The following is a 14,107-nucleotide window of genomic DNA, read 5'->3' as shown; positions in this document are numbered from 1 at the left end:
TTTATGCTGGCAAGAACCAACACCGTGAAGACATCTCCGCTTTGACTGAAACTCGCTTCAAAACACTTGTGTGCTCAAGACAGCCAGGAACTCCAGGGATTTGATTTGAAATACTTTATTAAGCCCTGAAAGGAAATTACATTACACTGTTATTTTTATTGACATCCTTCTCACACACATAGGCCCGAATCACACACATGCACGGAGAGGACCTGTGGACATGCATTAATGGAGATGTGTCGATGTAGCTGTTCTTCAGCAGGAACTCTGTTAGTCGTCATGACAAGATGCTAAAGAAGACTCCTGCGTCAAATCAAACTTCTCGGTTGCATAAGTGACAATGATTGATGTCATGGTCTCAAGCCGCTAGTCCACCTCTCCCTTGACTGTGGTCTTCAAGAGATGTCTCATGTCTGCATCAAACTGTGCCCACACTGCCTGGCTGTTCGCTGAAGGCCACTTCATCTGCTTCTGTTGGACTGCTTTGCAGGGATTCGGAGGCTCTACTGCTTGGGCGAACTGGGCTCTGTGGGGTGGTTCCTGGCCGGGCTCTCAAATTTTGTGCATTGTAGTATGTTTTTCTGCTCCCTGCACTTCATCCTGGCCAGATGTATTTTTAGGCCACATGGATTCTTGCAAACTTTTTCGCAGATGCATCTTGCATTCGTAGTTGAATATCTGTTTGCATTGGTCATTTTATTGGGTTTCTCCCTCGCAGAAGATACAGTACAGGTTGGGATGCTAGCCCTCGCTGTCCTAGGTGCTGTTTGTGTCAGTATGGGATGTGCAAAAAGTTGCTAACACAGCCCATGCCCATGTCCATTTCGGATCCTTTTAGTTCTATAACACTGATACAGTAACAATAAAAATGCAGAAAAACTAGTCACATGCTTATGTGCTCCATGGTTGCTGTTTTTCTCAACGTTTTTTTTTCTGGGATTTCTGACCAATTAGAGGACAGCTGATCCACACATGGCGCTTGTTTAGAACATAATACTGCTACAGGATGTTAATGGAAAATGCAACAATTGTATTCATTCAGCCTGTGAATGGGAACAAACTAAACAAAGCACAGGTGTTAATACTACAGCTTTAGTGAAATGATGAAAGATAAAATGCTAATAACTATTCAATCTACTGTAGGTAAGGAGCACAACTTTAAAAGTCGTGAAGACTCTGAATCCAGTGCACTGGGAATCCCCTATGACTACGGCTCAGTCATGCACTACAGTAAGACGTCCTTCAACATCGGCTCCAAAGCCACGATCATCACCAGGATTCCTCAGTTCAGCGATGTGATTGGTCAGAGGATGGGCTTCAGTGCAAACGATCTGGCCAAACTCAGTCTCCTTTATAACTGCAGTAAGTCCAGCTAACTAAGTAGTTCTAGTTAGGAACTAGTAACTAACTGTGTATGTAGTATCCCTGTGATCAGGATACTGTGTAGACAAACGTACAAACTCACATTACTACAAGTAGTCTGTAAATTACAAAGAAATGCAGCTGTTCATGACTTTATTTTAACATTTTCCAAAAAATGATAGTTCAACTGACAAACTAAGCATACTTCACTGTACTCCTTTTACTGTAGTACTTCAACAGACCAAAAGCTCAGATACATACTCAGGTGGAATGTACGTGGACAATTAAGTGCAAGTGCAAAGCTCAGATTTTCTGTCTAGACTCCGCTCCGCATACCTGGTGTTACACAAAACAGTGCACGGCATGTACTTTTCACATTGGACCCACATCAAATGTAACTCCGACCTGCATTTCACCAACCTGGTGAAACAGACTAGGAGAGATGGAAACGAACTTTGAGGGAGGGACTGGCAGATGAGCTAAGAAAGTACCGACACTAGGGGTGTACTGCTTTGTTTTAACAACAATTCGATTTGAGTCATGTTTAGTTGTTGCCATTTCCATTCATGGGTGATATTGAATAATTTAGAACGTTTCAATCCAAAAAGACTTGAAACCCTGACTTGAAATTGATTCAGTAACACTTTAGCCTAAATAATAATTCAACCAGTGTGACTCTGAAATAAATACCTGAGTACTGTACAGTACAGGTGAGGTTTCATAGATTTCGTTTTCTTGTAAGGGAATCATCTATAAATTTATTATGGGCGTAAACAGACAAGTAAACAACATTTAATGGCAAATATATTCACATTTTATTTGAAGTCCAACACCAGTTTAAATTAACTGGATGTTAACCTTTTCTGCTCATGTTTTCAATACTCATTTTTTTTAAAAAAAAAATGAAAATACATTTACCTGACTCTTCTGCTTGTTTTTTTCAAAATAAAAATAATACAATATTAATATCAAAAATGAAGTGCAGCCAAGTTCTGTTAAGGTTAAATGAGCAGTGGTTGAACCTGATGAACTTTGTTTTAACATGATGGGTGAGGCTTCTGCAGAGCTTTTGCTAACAAGCTAAAGCTACCACCGCTGCTTGTGCTACTCCTGCAACGAACGCTGTCAGAAGGGGCTGGTGGTCGACAATCGACACAGTGAGCGACTCCTTTAAAATATTTCCGTCTGTGCAAATGCTTAAGTGTTTCCACCCACTAGACCCCAAACATGAATTAATCAGTTTCTTGCTTGGGTTAGGGTCTCCGCAATGCTGTTTTGTTGTCTGCTGGTGCGTGACGTCGGCCATAACATCTATATTATCAAAAGATCTTTATTTGCAATATTATTCTATGTAGTATTAATTCTATATTATATTTATTGTTGTTCTTACTCTCTGCTCTTATACTGTGTTGCAAATGTGAGTTTCCCCTCTGGGGATCAATAAAGGTGTATTCTATTCCATTAAAAGTTTGCTGCGCCGGTAATTAATTGATTACCTTTTAAAACTATTTTAGATCGATTAGTGCCATCCGGAAGAACAACTTGCCGAGCACAGATCGAGGTACCGTATTTTCCAGGCTATTGAACGTACCACTATATTTGCCGCATTCCAAAAATTTAGCAATTTTCCAAGAAAAATTCACGTAGGCCGCACTCTATTGGCTGACGAGCTGCCCGTCAAATGTCACGGCCAATAAAAATGGGCAGCTAGTCGGGCTGCTATGCTCCTGTTCATGGAGATTTCTGTGGATTTCCACGTATTCTGATCAGTTTGAACCAAAGAGTTTCCATCTCCACATAAAGTCTCCTCCTCACTGCCCCACGTCTGCATATCAGTCCATTTACAGCTTTTTATGGTCATTTTTTACTGGAAGCAAACTGACACATCGCTTCGTCTGTTCGGTCCCGTGCACCATTGCCTCAGGAGCGATCACGTAGAGTCCAGACTCAGAGTCAGAATCTGTACATGATTGCATTGACCTAACGTGGCTATTTGGTAACTTTACGCTGTTTATTGTTTCCTTCTATTTCAAACTGGCTCATTTTTACTGTGTCCGAAGTGTTGCAGCGCGTGCTCTTTCTTCGTGTGTGTGTCAGTTATGTAAGCTGTCAGCCTCAGACTCCTGTGCATGATTGCTCCTCATAAACCAAATGTGGTGATTTGACAATGAAAATAAATATCCAACAGATGTATGACTTCATTCACTCGGACATCGTCTTGCATACGGAGCACGTCTCATTCGTCCTTTTATTAAGGCTGTGAGAGCTTTCACTTCCCCACATTGTCCGAAGCTTGTTTTTTAATGTTCAGTTCACAGTGATGTTCAGCGGCTGTTCCTGTTCACTCATTCCGATGTAGAGGTGACTGTCAGTAATATTCTGTTTCTCGACACCCGCTTTCACTGGACACACGTGTGCCGACTGATTGAAAAGTTTACACATAAAGCGCACATGTAGGATTTTAATGGAAACTACTACGCGGCGGTATGTCCATGTATGTAAGCTCTGAGGAGTGGGGACAGTCGGCACTCGATTCACCCGAGTATGTTTGGGCCTTTGCTTTAATTTTGAATTGAAAAAAAGAGCATAACAATATCAGAGACTTGTTCCTAACTTTTCTAGCGAGGTACCAAAGTAAAACTGGCTCTGACCCTAAATTGTTTACAGACTTTCAGACTTTCATTTTGCAGGAGATACATATGAATAAAGTTGCTTGATAGATATACTGGAGAGTAGGTTAAAATGCTCTCTGCTTTGATTCAGTTTCTATGTTTTGTTTCTAGGCTCTAGTAAACAATGACAGGTTAACCTGGTTTTTACTGCATTATCAATCACTTATCAGCAGATCTTTGTCACTTATTTAGGGCAGCTGATAGGAGTCGATCAAAGGTGTTGTGATTTTCTCCTCTTATATAACAGTTATTAATTAATAATGCAACAGTCATTTGTCCAGTTTTACACTCAGGATCCTTAAGGAGGGAAGACATCATGAGACTTAGATTGAATGTGTAGAGTGCTATCAGCACTCTACACATTCAATCTACACAGGTCCTTATGAAGCTGCTATCTCTCCAAAGCCAAGTCTTCCACCTTCGTGGAGAGCTGTAACTTCGAACAGGAAAACATCTGTGGGATGATCGGCGGTCCGGGTGAGGCCAAATGGGAGCAGCGGAGTTCTGTGAGCGGAGGTCCTCCCAATGATTTCACCAACATGGGACAATGCAAAGGTCAGTGTCAGGTGCACTGAACAGGACAGCGCATGTTCTGACCTCAAGTCGCTGCCCGATTTAGCAACTCACAGCTGTAATGGTGGCCAAGTCCTCTAGCCTCATGATACAGTAAATTAGTTAATGTAAGTAAAGTCAACACGCAAACAATTAATGTCTTTTCTAAATGTTAAATGTATGAGAAATGTAAAGTTTGGACTCTTTATGCTGAGCAGGAAGAGCTGATGCTCTTCACTGCAGTTGTCTGTTGTTACTGCTTCTAGAAGACTGCTTTTTTAAAATATAATTTCAAAGAAAGAAAAGAAGAGAAGCTTTGAATCATAGAGCTTCTTTAATTTTGATTATTCTTGCTCTCTGTTGGGGGGAAATGTATTGCAAGTCAATCATTTCAGTTTGCAAGATCCCAACTCCAAAAAATGGACTTTCATTTAGTCATCTCTAACTATCACCATTTCCTGTTGCTAATAATGCAATAAATTAAAAAAAAAGTGCGTACCTTTCACATTTGAACCAGTACCTGTGAATCGGTCGGTACTCAACTGTACCAATTTTCCGTACTTTTGTGTGGTAATAAATGGTAAATAATACAATTTTTAAATGTTTCAATTGACCATATTTATGTAGCAACATTTGTTACATAAATTTCTTCATCATGAAAACCCTTAACAACAACTACGCTGTGTGTTTTATTTCACAGAAAATGCACAAATTAAAAAGCAGCTTTACGGGACAAGGCTCTATATTGCCAGTATTTCACTTGCATTTGTTCACATAGGTGAAAACCTATCTGCGAACATCAAAAATGAAGTTATTTATAGCTCGACCGAAGCAGAGCGGCTGTGCCAGGCCTGCTCCCTCAGTCTACCGGTTCTTAAAGCGGAGTCAGTGTCTCTTGATTACCCCTTTTCGGCCAAAAGATCCAAGTTATTGCTATTGCTGGTACCAGAGCTTAGTTGGTTTTAATTCTGTTTATCCTAAGAACCGTGTATGCCAAGGAGCTTGTTAAGTTTATTCGGGCCGTGCAGCCACAAGGTGAAGGGAGAGCCTGATTAAAGAGCAGAGTGAGGTGCTTGCTTATACTTTCTCTTTAATACCGGACATTTCTGTCCATTTCAGAAAGTTGTTGGACACAGGAGCGTGTTCGTGACATTGAACTGGGAAATATCTCTGCCTTCAGCTAATGGAGGCTTCAGACGTAGATCTGAAGCCCTTAGCAGCTTGATCTCCAACTCTCCTGTAGTCGGTATGCTGTTCTGGAGTAAAACTTACATTTTTACCTGTCATGTTTCTGCGTGGTACAGGGGTTCAGCAGGTGCTCAGTCTGCAGCACATTTTAAAAAGCGGAGCCATACGAATGCTTTCTATGAGCCATTGCTGAACCCGCAGGTTCTGACATCATCAAATATTCCTTTGTTTGCAGCGTTTTGCTTATTCCTGCACGTTTGCCCCTGTCGGTCATCGTATAAAGGTTCTCATAGGTGACGTCTGCCCTGTGCCCATTGCGTAGAACTTCACAGCATAGATCCTGATGCTGATATATATCAGCATCAGGGTCTCTGCTGTGAAGTTGTGCACAAGCTTAAAAAATAACACATTTAAAGAAATTAACAAAACCCTTCAGCAAATTTCACCTATACTTCAGCATATTACTGATAGACTTTACAAAGCATGAATGATTCACAGCAGCGTTCCCCCGGTCCGGAGCAGGAGCAGTGATGCACTCCTGTGTGTGAGTGTTATATGATATTCCATTGAAGGAAAACCAAAAAAGTCATATCAGTAATAAAGTGGCCTTTTTGGAAATTAAATTTATTTTGTTTAATTAGTTTAAATAATCCGTTTTGATCTGTTCTGAAAGTGTGTCTGCTTATGCCTTAATGACAGCTGAGCTTTGTTTAATACTTTATTTTCAGTCTCAGTCAGATTCTGCTGTGCCGCACCACAAATCAACACACAAGGTCAGACCTCATGTGAGCTCTAATCACAGCGTACGCTCACGTCAAAATTGATAAATACCAAAGTTTGAGTGAATATGGTTGAAGGCACGTCGTACCCTCAGAACTGAGCGTACGAACGTTGATAAATGAGTGCCTCTTTGAGCATTCTTCACACTGACTTGACAGGGAATCCTCTCCATTTGACCCCAACCAGGAACAGCCAAGCTTGCCATCCTTTCCCCCTGCAGTCATGCAGATGGTCCTGTTCACACTCCTCTTCTCATGGAGGTGGAAGTTCTATGAGGATGGTTACATGGTCGTCCATGTAACCTCTTATGGGGGGTTGTTGGCTGCCTGACCATATTTCTGGACCCTGGCCTTCCTTCAGCTGTTATTAGGAGATTCATTGCCATAGGGGGCCATAGGAATTGCCACCCCCGCATGGCACTTCTCACTTGTGGCAACTCCAGAGTCGAAGAGACTCCAACCATCTTGAGAAGACTGGTTCCAGAGCCTTTGCTCTATGTGTTGAGATGAGGTTTCAATGTGGCTGCAGCTGACATTCTACATGTATTTTCCCCATCATTCTGTGAAGGTCTTTATGCATGGTATCCTTTGTGTTAGTATGGTTCTCCTGTAATATGGTCATTCTATTTATATATGTTCAAGATTAAAGTTTGATGCTTCCTACTCAGGAAAAGGCTCCTTCATGCACTTCAGCAGCTCCTCTACTCATTCCGGGGACCGAGCACTCCTGGAGAGCCGCTGGCTTTACCCCAAGCCAGGAGTACAGTGTCTGCACTTTTTTCTCCATAACACTGCAGCAGCTGATGACGTTCTGAACATCTGGGTGAGAGAGCATGACAAGGATAATCCCAGCGGGAAAATGAAGCTTTTTAAGAGCATTTTGGGTAAATCCTCAGTCTTTTTATTCATTTCAAACCCTGAAGGATGAATGCATCACTGTTGCTGCTCTGCCCTCAGGAGGAGGCATGAGCTCCTGGGAGCTTCATGCAATCAACCTGGAGGTGACACAGAAGTCCCGTGTGGTCTTTGAGGGGATCAGTGGGAACATGACATCAAAGGGAGGTTTCTCTTTGGATGACGTTAACATGGCTTCTACAAAGTGTCCTCAGCACATCTGGCACATTCACAACATGACTAAACTGCTGACCAGCACCAAGCCAGGGACCAAGTCCTACAGCCCTCGATTCCTCTCTGCAGCCGGTTACTCCTTTCAGGTAAGGCTTTCCTTGTGTTGGATGAAATGGTAAAAAAAAATCCTTTCAATACTTAGAGCAATCTACTAATTACATTTCATGGTAATTTAATTAAAATCATTATTCTAAAATCCATTTAAACCAAATGTGATTCAATTTTTGCTCTGAGCTGGATAAGACGCTCCAAATGGCTGGATCAGACAGGTCTTGAGTTTGACATGGTACGGCTGGGTGTGATGAGTCCTCGCTCGTGGATGCTGGGGGGATGGGTGGATGCTGCCGTTTGTCTTAGAGTGTGTAGGGCATTTTGGGGGGGGTGAGTCGGCCCTATGGAAGGTGGCATGGATCCCGTTGAGTGCTGCCTGCTAGGCTGTTCTCGCGGGTTCAGGGCGGCTCCATTGTTTCACAATAGCGGATCAGTAGAGGATACTGTAAGATCGCCTGTTTTTAACTCCTTATGAGATTATCAGGGTCAGCTCTCCAATTTACGGGTAAGAGCCCAGATTTTTGGGTATTACACTGAAAAACCTAAAACAAACATTTTTAAGTTGTCATTATGGGGTATTATGTGTAGAATTTTGAGGAAAAAAGTGAATGTAATCCCTTTTGGAATAAGACTGTAACATGATGAAATGTGGGAAAAGCGAAGCGCTGTGAATATTTTCCGTATGTACTGTAATTATGCACATTTACAGATATTGTACATGATGAGTGATAACACGTGTTATAAATCCTATTTTGTACAATAGATGTGCATTCAGAATTTTACTTGCCTTGGGCAAAAAAAAGTTTGGGAACCACTGCATTAGTGCACTGACACATTCTGCTTTTGCTCTGCTAGTCTATCTGGTGGCCAAGTGGAGCACTGACTTTCATCATATAACAGAATAATGTACTAAAAAAATAATAACCTGATGGTCAAAACTAAAAGTGGCAGGCAGCCCTTAGGACTAGTCTCAAATACAGCAGAATGTAAATGGTTCATGTCTGTTAAATACAATAAATGACTTTTTTAAAGCCACTTAAATAATCTTTTTGATCTCTCACAATCATGTAATTTGAATGAAAATACCTCAAGTTGAGGGCATTTCTCAGTAATTTTCAGGTGGTATTAAAGTTTAGCTTAGGGAGGGCTGGTGAAGAACAAAACATGCAAAGCTGTAATAAGAGACACATAGTGTTAATCTTTGATATAGTAATGAAAAAAAAAAAAATACCTACAGACTTGCTTCCAGCATGCTTGTATAATCTATATCCAGAGTCTACAGCTGAGCCTTATTACAGCAGTGTGTGAAACCTCTGTCAACTGAAAACTTCAGGTTGGTGTATATCTAAATGGACGAAGTGATCGTCCAGGGTACGTAGGTGTCTACGTGCACCTGACATCAGGCCCCAACGACCACAGGCTGCAGTGGCCTTGTCCATGGCAGCAGGTTACCATGATCCTGATGGATCAGCAGTCTGACATCAGGCAGCAGATGAACAACCATCGAATGGTCACCACCGACCCTGAGAAACTCTCTTCTGAAGGTGAGATTTGTAGTGTTGCATTCAGATGTTCTGCTTGGTTCTTGTTTCACGAGCAGCTAAATTCATCTCTTTCCTCAGGAGAGCTGTACTGGGATAATCCCAGTAAGGTAGGCTCCAAAGTAACTGCATCTGATGGCACTACTTATTACAGAGGCCCAGGTTTTGGAACCAGCAGCTTCCTTTCTCATCGTAGGATAAAGAGCAGGAACTTCATCAAAGGAGATGACGCTTACTTCCTCTTCAGTATGGAAGGTTAATGTTACACTAAATATCTCTTACAGTGAAGAGCAAAATACAAGCAACTGAAAGTTCCAAATCTGAAAATTCCCTTCACCATCACACGGATCAGCAGAGACGTATATCATGCCTCCACCAGATTCTGACAACCATCACAGTGATGCACTCCTACATAGAGCTTTAAATATTTGGCCGAACCCGGGGTCAGGCTTATTTCTATCTTTTTAACATGGGCTCTGGTTGGGCTCAGCTTGGGCGGTCACAATTGATGAACGGTTAGGTGATGTGTTTTGATTAGCACAAGAAAGACGCACAAATGGATGGTGAGGACGTGAATAAAGGCTGTCCTCTTTCACATGAATGAATTATGTTAAAAAAGTATGAAGGACTTTTGGAGCTGTCTGCTGTCACATATGTAGAGAGAGCATCTCTCTGAGCTGTGTGTGTTAAAGCAGTGTTACCACATGCTTTCCATGTCGGAGAAAACTGCTACATAGCGTGTAGCAGGCACAGAAGATGCTTGTCATATTTATAGTAGGATGCAGAATGAGTGGCTAATAAATAAATAAAATAGATTTGAATAGAGTCGGGCTGCAGCAGGTTTGGGCTTGAAGAAAGATCTGTCACTACCAGGCAGAGACAGGCAGTTGGATCCAAAAGAAGAACCACCAGAAGACCTCATAATGATAGATTTATTTCTAAATAATGTTGAAGTACCTAAAGTGAATCAGAGGGATTTAGATTCACCTTTCACTAACTCATCTATGCTGCAGTCTAATATATTGCCAGGACAGGATGATTTCCCCCCTGAATTTTATAATGGGAGAAGGAAAGGTTTTGTTTTGTATTCTAAAGTAGAAAACTGGAAAAATTAATTATTAAAAAATAAATAAATAATGCACTTCTCCAACAGACATATCTGAACTGTTGGCGCCTCAACCTGTGCCCAAATCTGCTGTTGGCAATCTACAGGCCACAGACCAAACCAAGATCTCTGTGATGATTATAGCAGTGGCAGGCTCTGTGGCAGGAGTCATGTTAATTGTTACTCTGATCATTGGAAGAAACACCTGGAGGATCAAGAGGAAGAGTGGAAACGTTGACATGCAGGACACACCTACCTTTGAGGTAACCATGACTCAGCACTGAGTCAGCATTAATTTCATGAACAAACATCTGCTCTTCATGACAGGATCATCTTAACAAGGATCTACCGACACTCAGCGACCTGTGATGGCTGGTTAGGGATAAACCCAGCAGTGATCGATCCAAACACGCTTTTCTGTCAGCAAGAAATAAATGACCCTATTCAATAAAATTTGACCAGTTCATTGGTTTGTTGGTTCCTTCTGTACAGGCAGGGTGGGGCCAGCTGGAGCTGATCCTCAATGATTATAAAACATATAATATATAGAACACATAACCTTCCTGCTGTGAGGCAGAGGCACTAATAACCCCTACACCACCACGCTGCGCCAACAAGCCAATCACTTACAGTTAATGCTGACAATGATGCTTGAGAATCATCTAATTAGAGATGTTTCCTTTGTGTGTGTGTGTGTGTGTGTGTGTGTGTGTGTGTGTGTGTGTGTGTGTGTGTGTGTGTGTGTGTGTGTGTGTGTGTGTGTGTGTGTGTGTGTGTGTGTGTGTGTGTGATTACAGATGTTTCCATTGTGTGTGTGAACATGAACACTTTCTCAGAATCTAGAATCTCTTTTACTTCCTTCTGCCAGAGATAAGATCTGAACAAAAACAATGAGCTGCAAACAAAGAATGTGTAGCATAGCATACATTATATGTATACACTATATACAGTGGCGGCTGGTGACAAATACTCTTGGGGTGCTGATCATGTATGAAGGATGTGATTACCTAGTCCCTGGACTAGGGACAATTCTCTCCCCGGTTACGTGAAATAATTCAAATCAACAGTCAGACGACAACTATAATTTAACAGTAATGATTTAATCTTCTCAAAATCACCAGTTTCACAGATAAGTAAATTAACTCATTGGACTTGTGAAATGAACTTATAGGGTCACACCATGAGGTTGTGTACAACCCTGAAGTGAAATGAGACTGTAATAACAGGGCATTTTTAAAAAAAAAATAATAATTCAAAGTTTTATGTAATAAGTCTCATATTTGAAACTTTGACAGGCTTTTATTTTGAAACTACACATTAAATTGTTTTGAAACTTATAGGATCACACCATGAGGTTGTGTACTAAAACCCTGAAGTGGAATGAGACTGTAATAACAGGGCGTTTTTTAAAAAAATGAATTCAAAATCATATGTAATAAGGCTCATTTTTGAAACTTTGACAGGCTTTTATTCTGAAACTACACATCAGAATGTTTTGAAACTTAAAGGGGCACACCGTGAGGTTGTGTACTACATCCCTGAAGTGGAATGAGACTGTAATAACAGGGCGTTTAAAAAAGATCAACTCAAAATCATATGTAATGGGTCTCATATTTGAAACTTTGACAGGCTTTTATTTTGAAACTACACATCAGAATGACTTGAAACTTATAGGGTCACATTATGTGGTTGTGTACTAAAACCCTGAAGTGGAATGAGACTGTAATAACAGGGCGTTTTCTTTAAAAATGAATCCAAAGTTTTATGTAATAAGTCTTATATCTGAAACTTTGACAGGCTTTGATTTTGAAACTACAGATTAGAATGTATTGAAACTTATAGGGTCACACTATGAGGTCATGTACTACAAACTTGAAGTGGAAATAGACTACAATAACAGGGCGTTTTCTTTAAAAATGAATCCAAAGTCTATAATAAGTATATTGAAACTTTGAAACTTTGGTGAGCTTTTATTTTGTAACTACACATCAGAACTTGCTAGAATTATTTTAGCCATTGTGTTCATTTTTATGTTGGACTTTTTATTCACACAGATAAAATGTCATGGCCTCCATCTTCTAAGGCTTCAATGTGATCAGAATTAGGATGGTAAAATAATCAATAATCAATTATTTTACTCTTTAGATGTTAAATTTATTAGTAACTCAGCCATGTCCAAACATTTCCACAATGGGCCGATTCAACAAAGTAGCAGCACATCAGACTTGTAAAGTGTTCATAGGACGTTGCTTTTACTGTTGTTACGGTGAAAATTTTAGGGTTACCTTGTCTTTGGCTTGTAAACACCCTCTGCGTTGGTGAGCAAAGAAGATCAGACTGGAGAGTTGGTGAATTAATAAAAAATGATTTTATTCTAAACTAAATTAAAGAAGGAGTACAAAGATGGACAAAATATTAGTGACCATCCGGCCGGAGGTCCGAAAGACAGAGTGGGGCACAGTTCCAACACATCACATATTATTCCCCCACTGTCCTCCTCCCTCCTCCCCCTGCTACAGATAACAAGAGAAAGGAGGAGGTGACAGAAGAGGGTGAAGAGACAGTTTCTCCTAGAACAGCCAGTTATCTGGTATCTCCTGATTGTCATGAGTGCAGATGTGCTGAAAGTGTGTGCGTGTATGGTGAAGTGTGTATGAATGAATGTGTATTGGGTGTGTGTGTGTGACTATGTGAGTGTGTGTAGACATGTGAGTGTGTGAACAGAGGGTGTCTCTGTGTCTGGCCTTGATGATTAGATGTGTTTTGGGAAGCTGACCTGACCTAGGAGGGAGAAGTAGAGCAGGAGGCATGACAGGCACACAATGGAAAGTTACAGCTTAAGGCTTAAAAGAATAAGGTATATGAGTAAATATATGAGTAAATATATTAATAAACATAACAAACGAATTTTTCCCAAACAATCCACCCTTTTTGGACAAAGTCCAACACAAAAAAAGAAGCAAAATTTAGTTGGTAAAATGTTTTAACCTTAGCAAAGCACAGCCTAAAACACATAAAACTTTATCAAAAAAGTTAGTGTAATTTTAGCTCAACCTCTCGTGGTCTGTAGGACAAACGACATTGACACCGTCATAACACTATGGATATATGCATTGTTTTTCAGGGGGCACAGGCATCCCCAAAGTTGGAGCAAGAAGAAAGGAGGAAAAGGCAAAGAACCCCCTAAACACATAATGAATATTACGTGAGACAAGGTCATTTGCACAATAAAATCAAGTATCCTTACCAACTAAAATCATTGGCAATCACGGCAATGAATATGGAATATATATATATATATATATATATATATATATATCACTAGTAGCAAAAACACACACGGTAAAAATATCAGTCAGCATAGCATAGCAATAAAAAAAAAAAAAAACATTTGTAGGTGTCATCAGTTAGCAGAGTCATCATCAGTCATCATCAGAGTCATCAAAAACACGCATCATAAACACTTCAGGCTGGATTTCCGTCTCTGGCATGGTTATGCGGACGTGTCGGTCCGAGAAGGCGCTCTGCACTAATCCCTCTACCATACGGCACAAGATTGGAATGCCGCAACAGAGAAGAAAAAGAACCGCCACCAGTATAACAGCGATTTTAACCAAGAGAGGGCGCCAGATCAGTTACATGCACAGGCGCACACACACCATCCCAGTGCGGGGGAAGGTGTGTATACAGTTTGTAACCGCATAGCCAAAAACCATTTGCTAAATTAAA

The 14,107-nt window shown here is 40.8% G+C and overlaps 1 protein-coding gene across 1 annotated transcript; it reads left to right on the top strand.

The window, feature by feature from the left end:
- The first annotated feature begins 1,100 nt into the window (after positions 1-1,100).
- On the top strand, positions 1,101-10,844 carry LOC114462341 (meprin A subunit beta-like). Its single transcript, XM_028445106.1, has 8 exons — positions 1,101-1,362; positions 4,440-4,589; positions 7,222-7,437; positions 7,511-7,767; positions 9,066-9,276; positions 9,355-9,528; positions 10,427-10,641; positions 10,706-10,844. Exons 1-8 carry the CDS (start codon positions 1,101-1,103, stop codon positions 10,745-10,747), a joined length of 1,527 nt encoding a protein of 508 aa, XP_028300907.1. The 3' UTR covers positions 10,748-10,844.
- Positions 10,845-14,107: the final 3,263 nt, after the last annotated feature.

This window comes from Gouania willdenowi, chromosome 4 (assembly GCF_900634775.1).
Source record: "Gouania willdenowi chromosome 4, fGouWil2.1, whole genome shotgun sequence".
Lineage (NCBI taxonomy): Eukaryota > Metazoa > Chordata > Actinopteri > Blenniiformes > Gobiesocidae > Gouania > Gouania willdenowi.
Note: the sequence above shows the minus strand (reverse complement) of the source record. Positions and strands in the feature narration are given on the sequence as shown.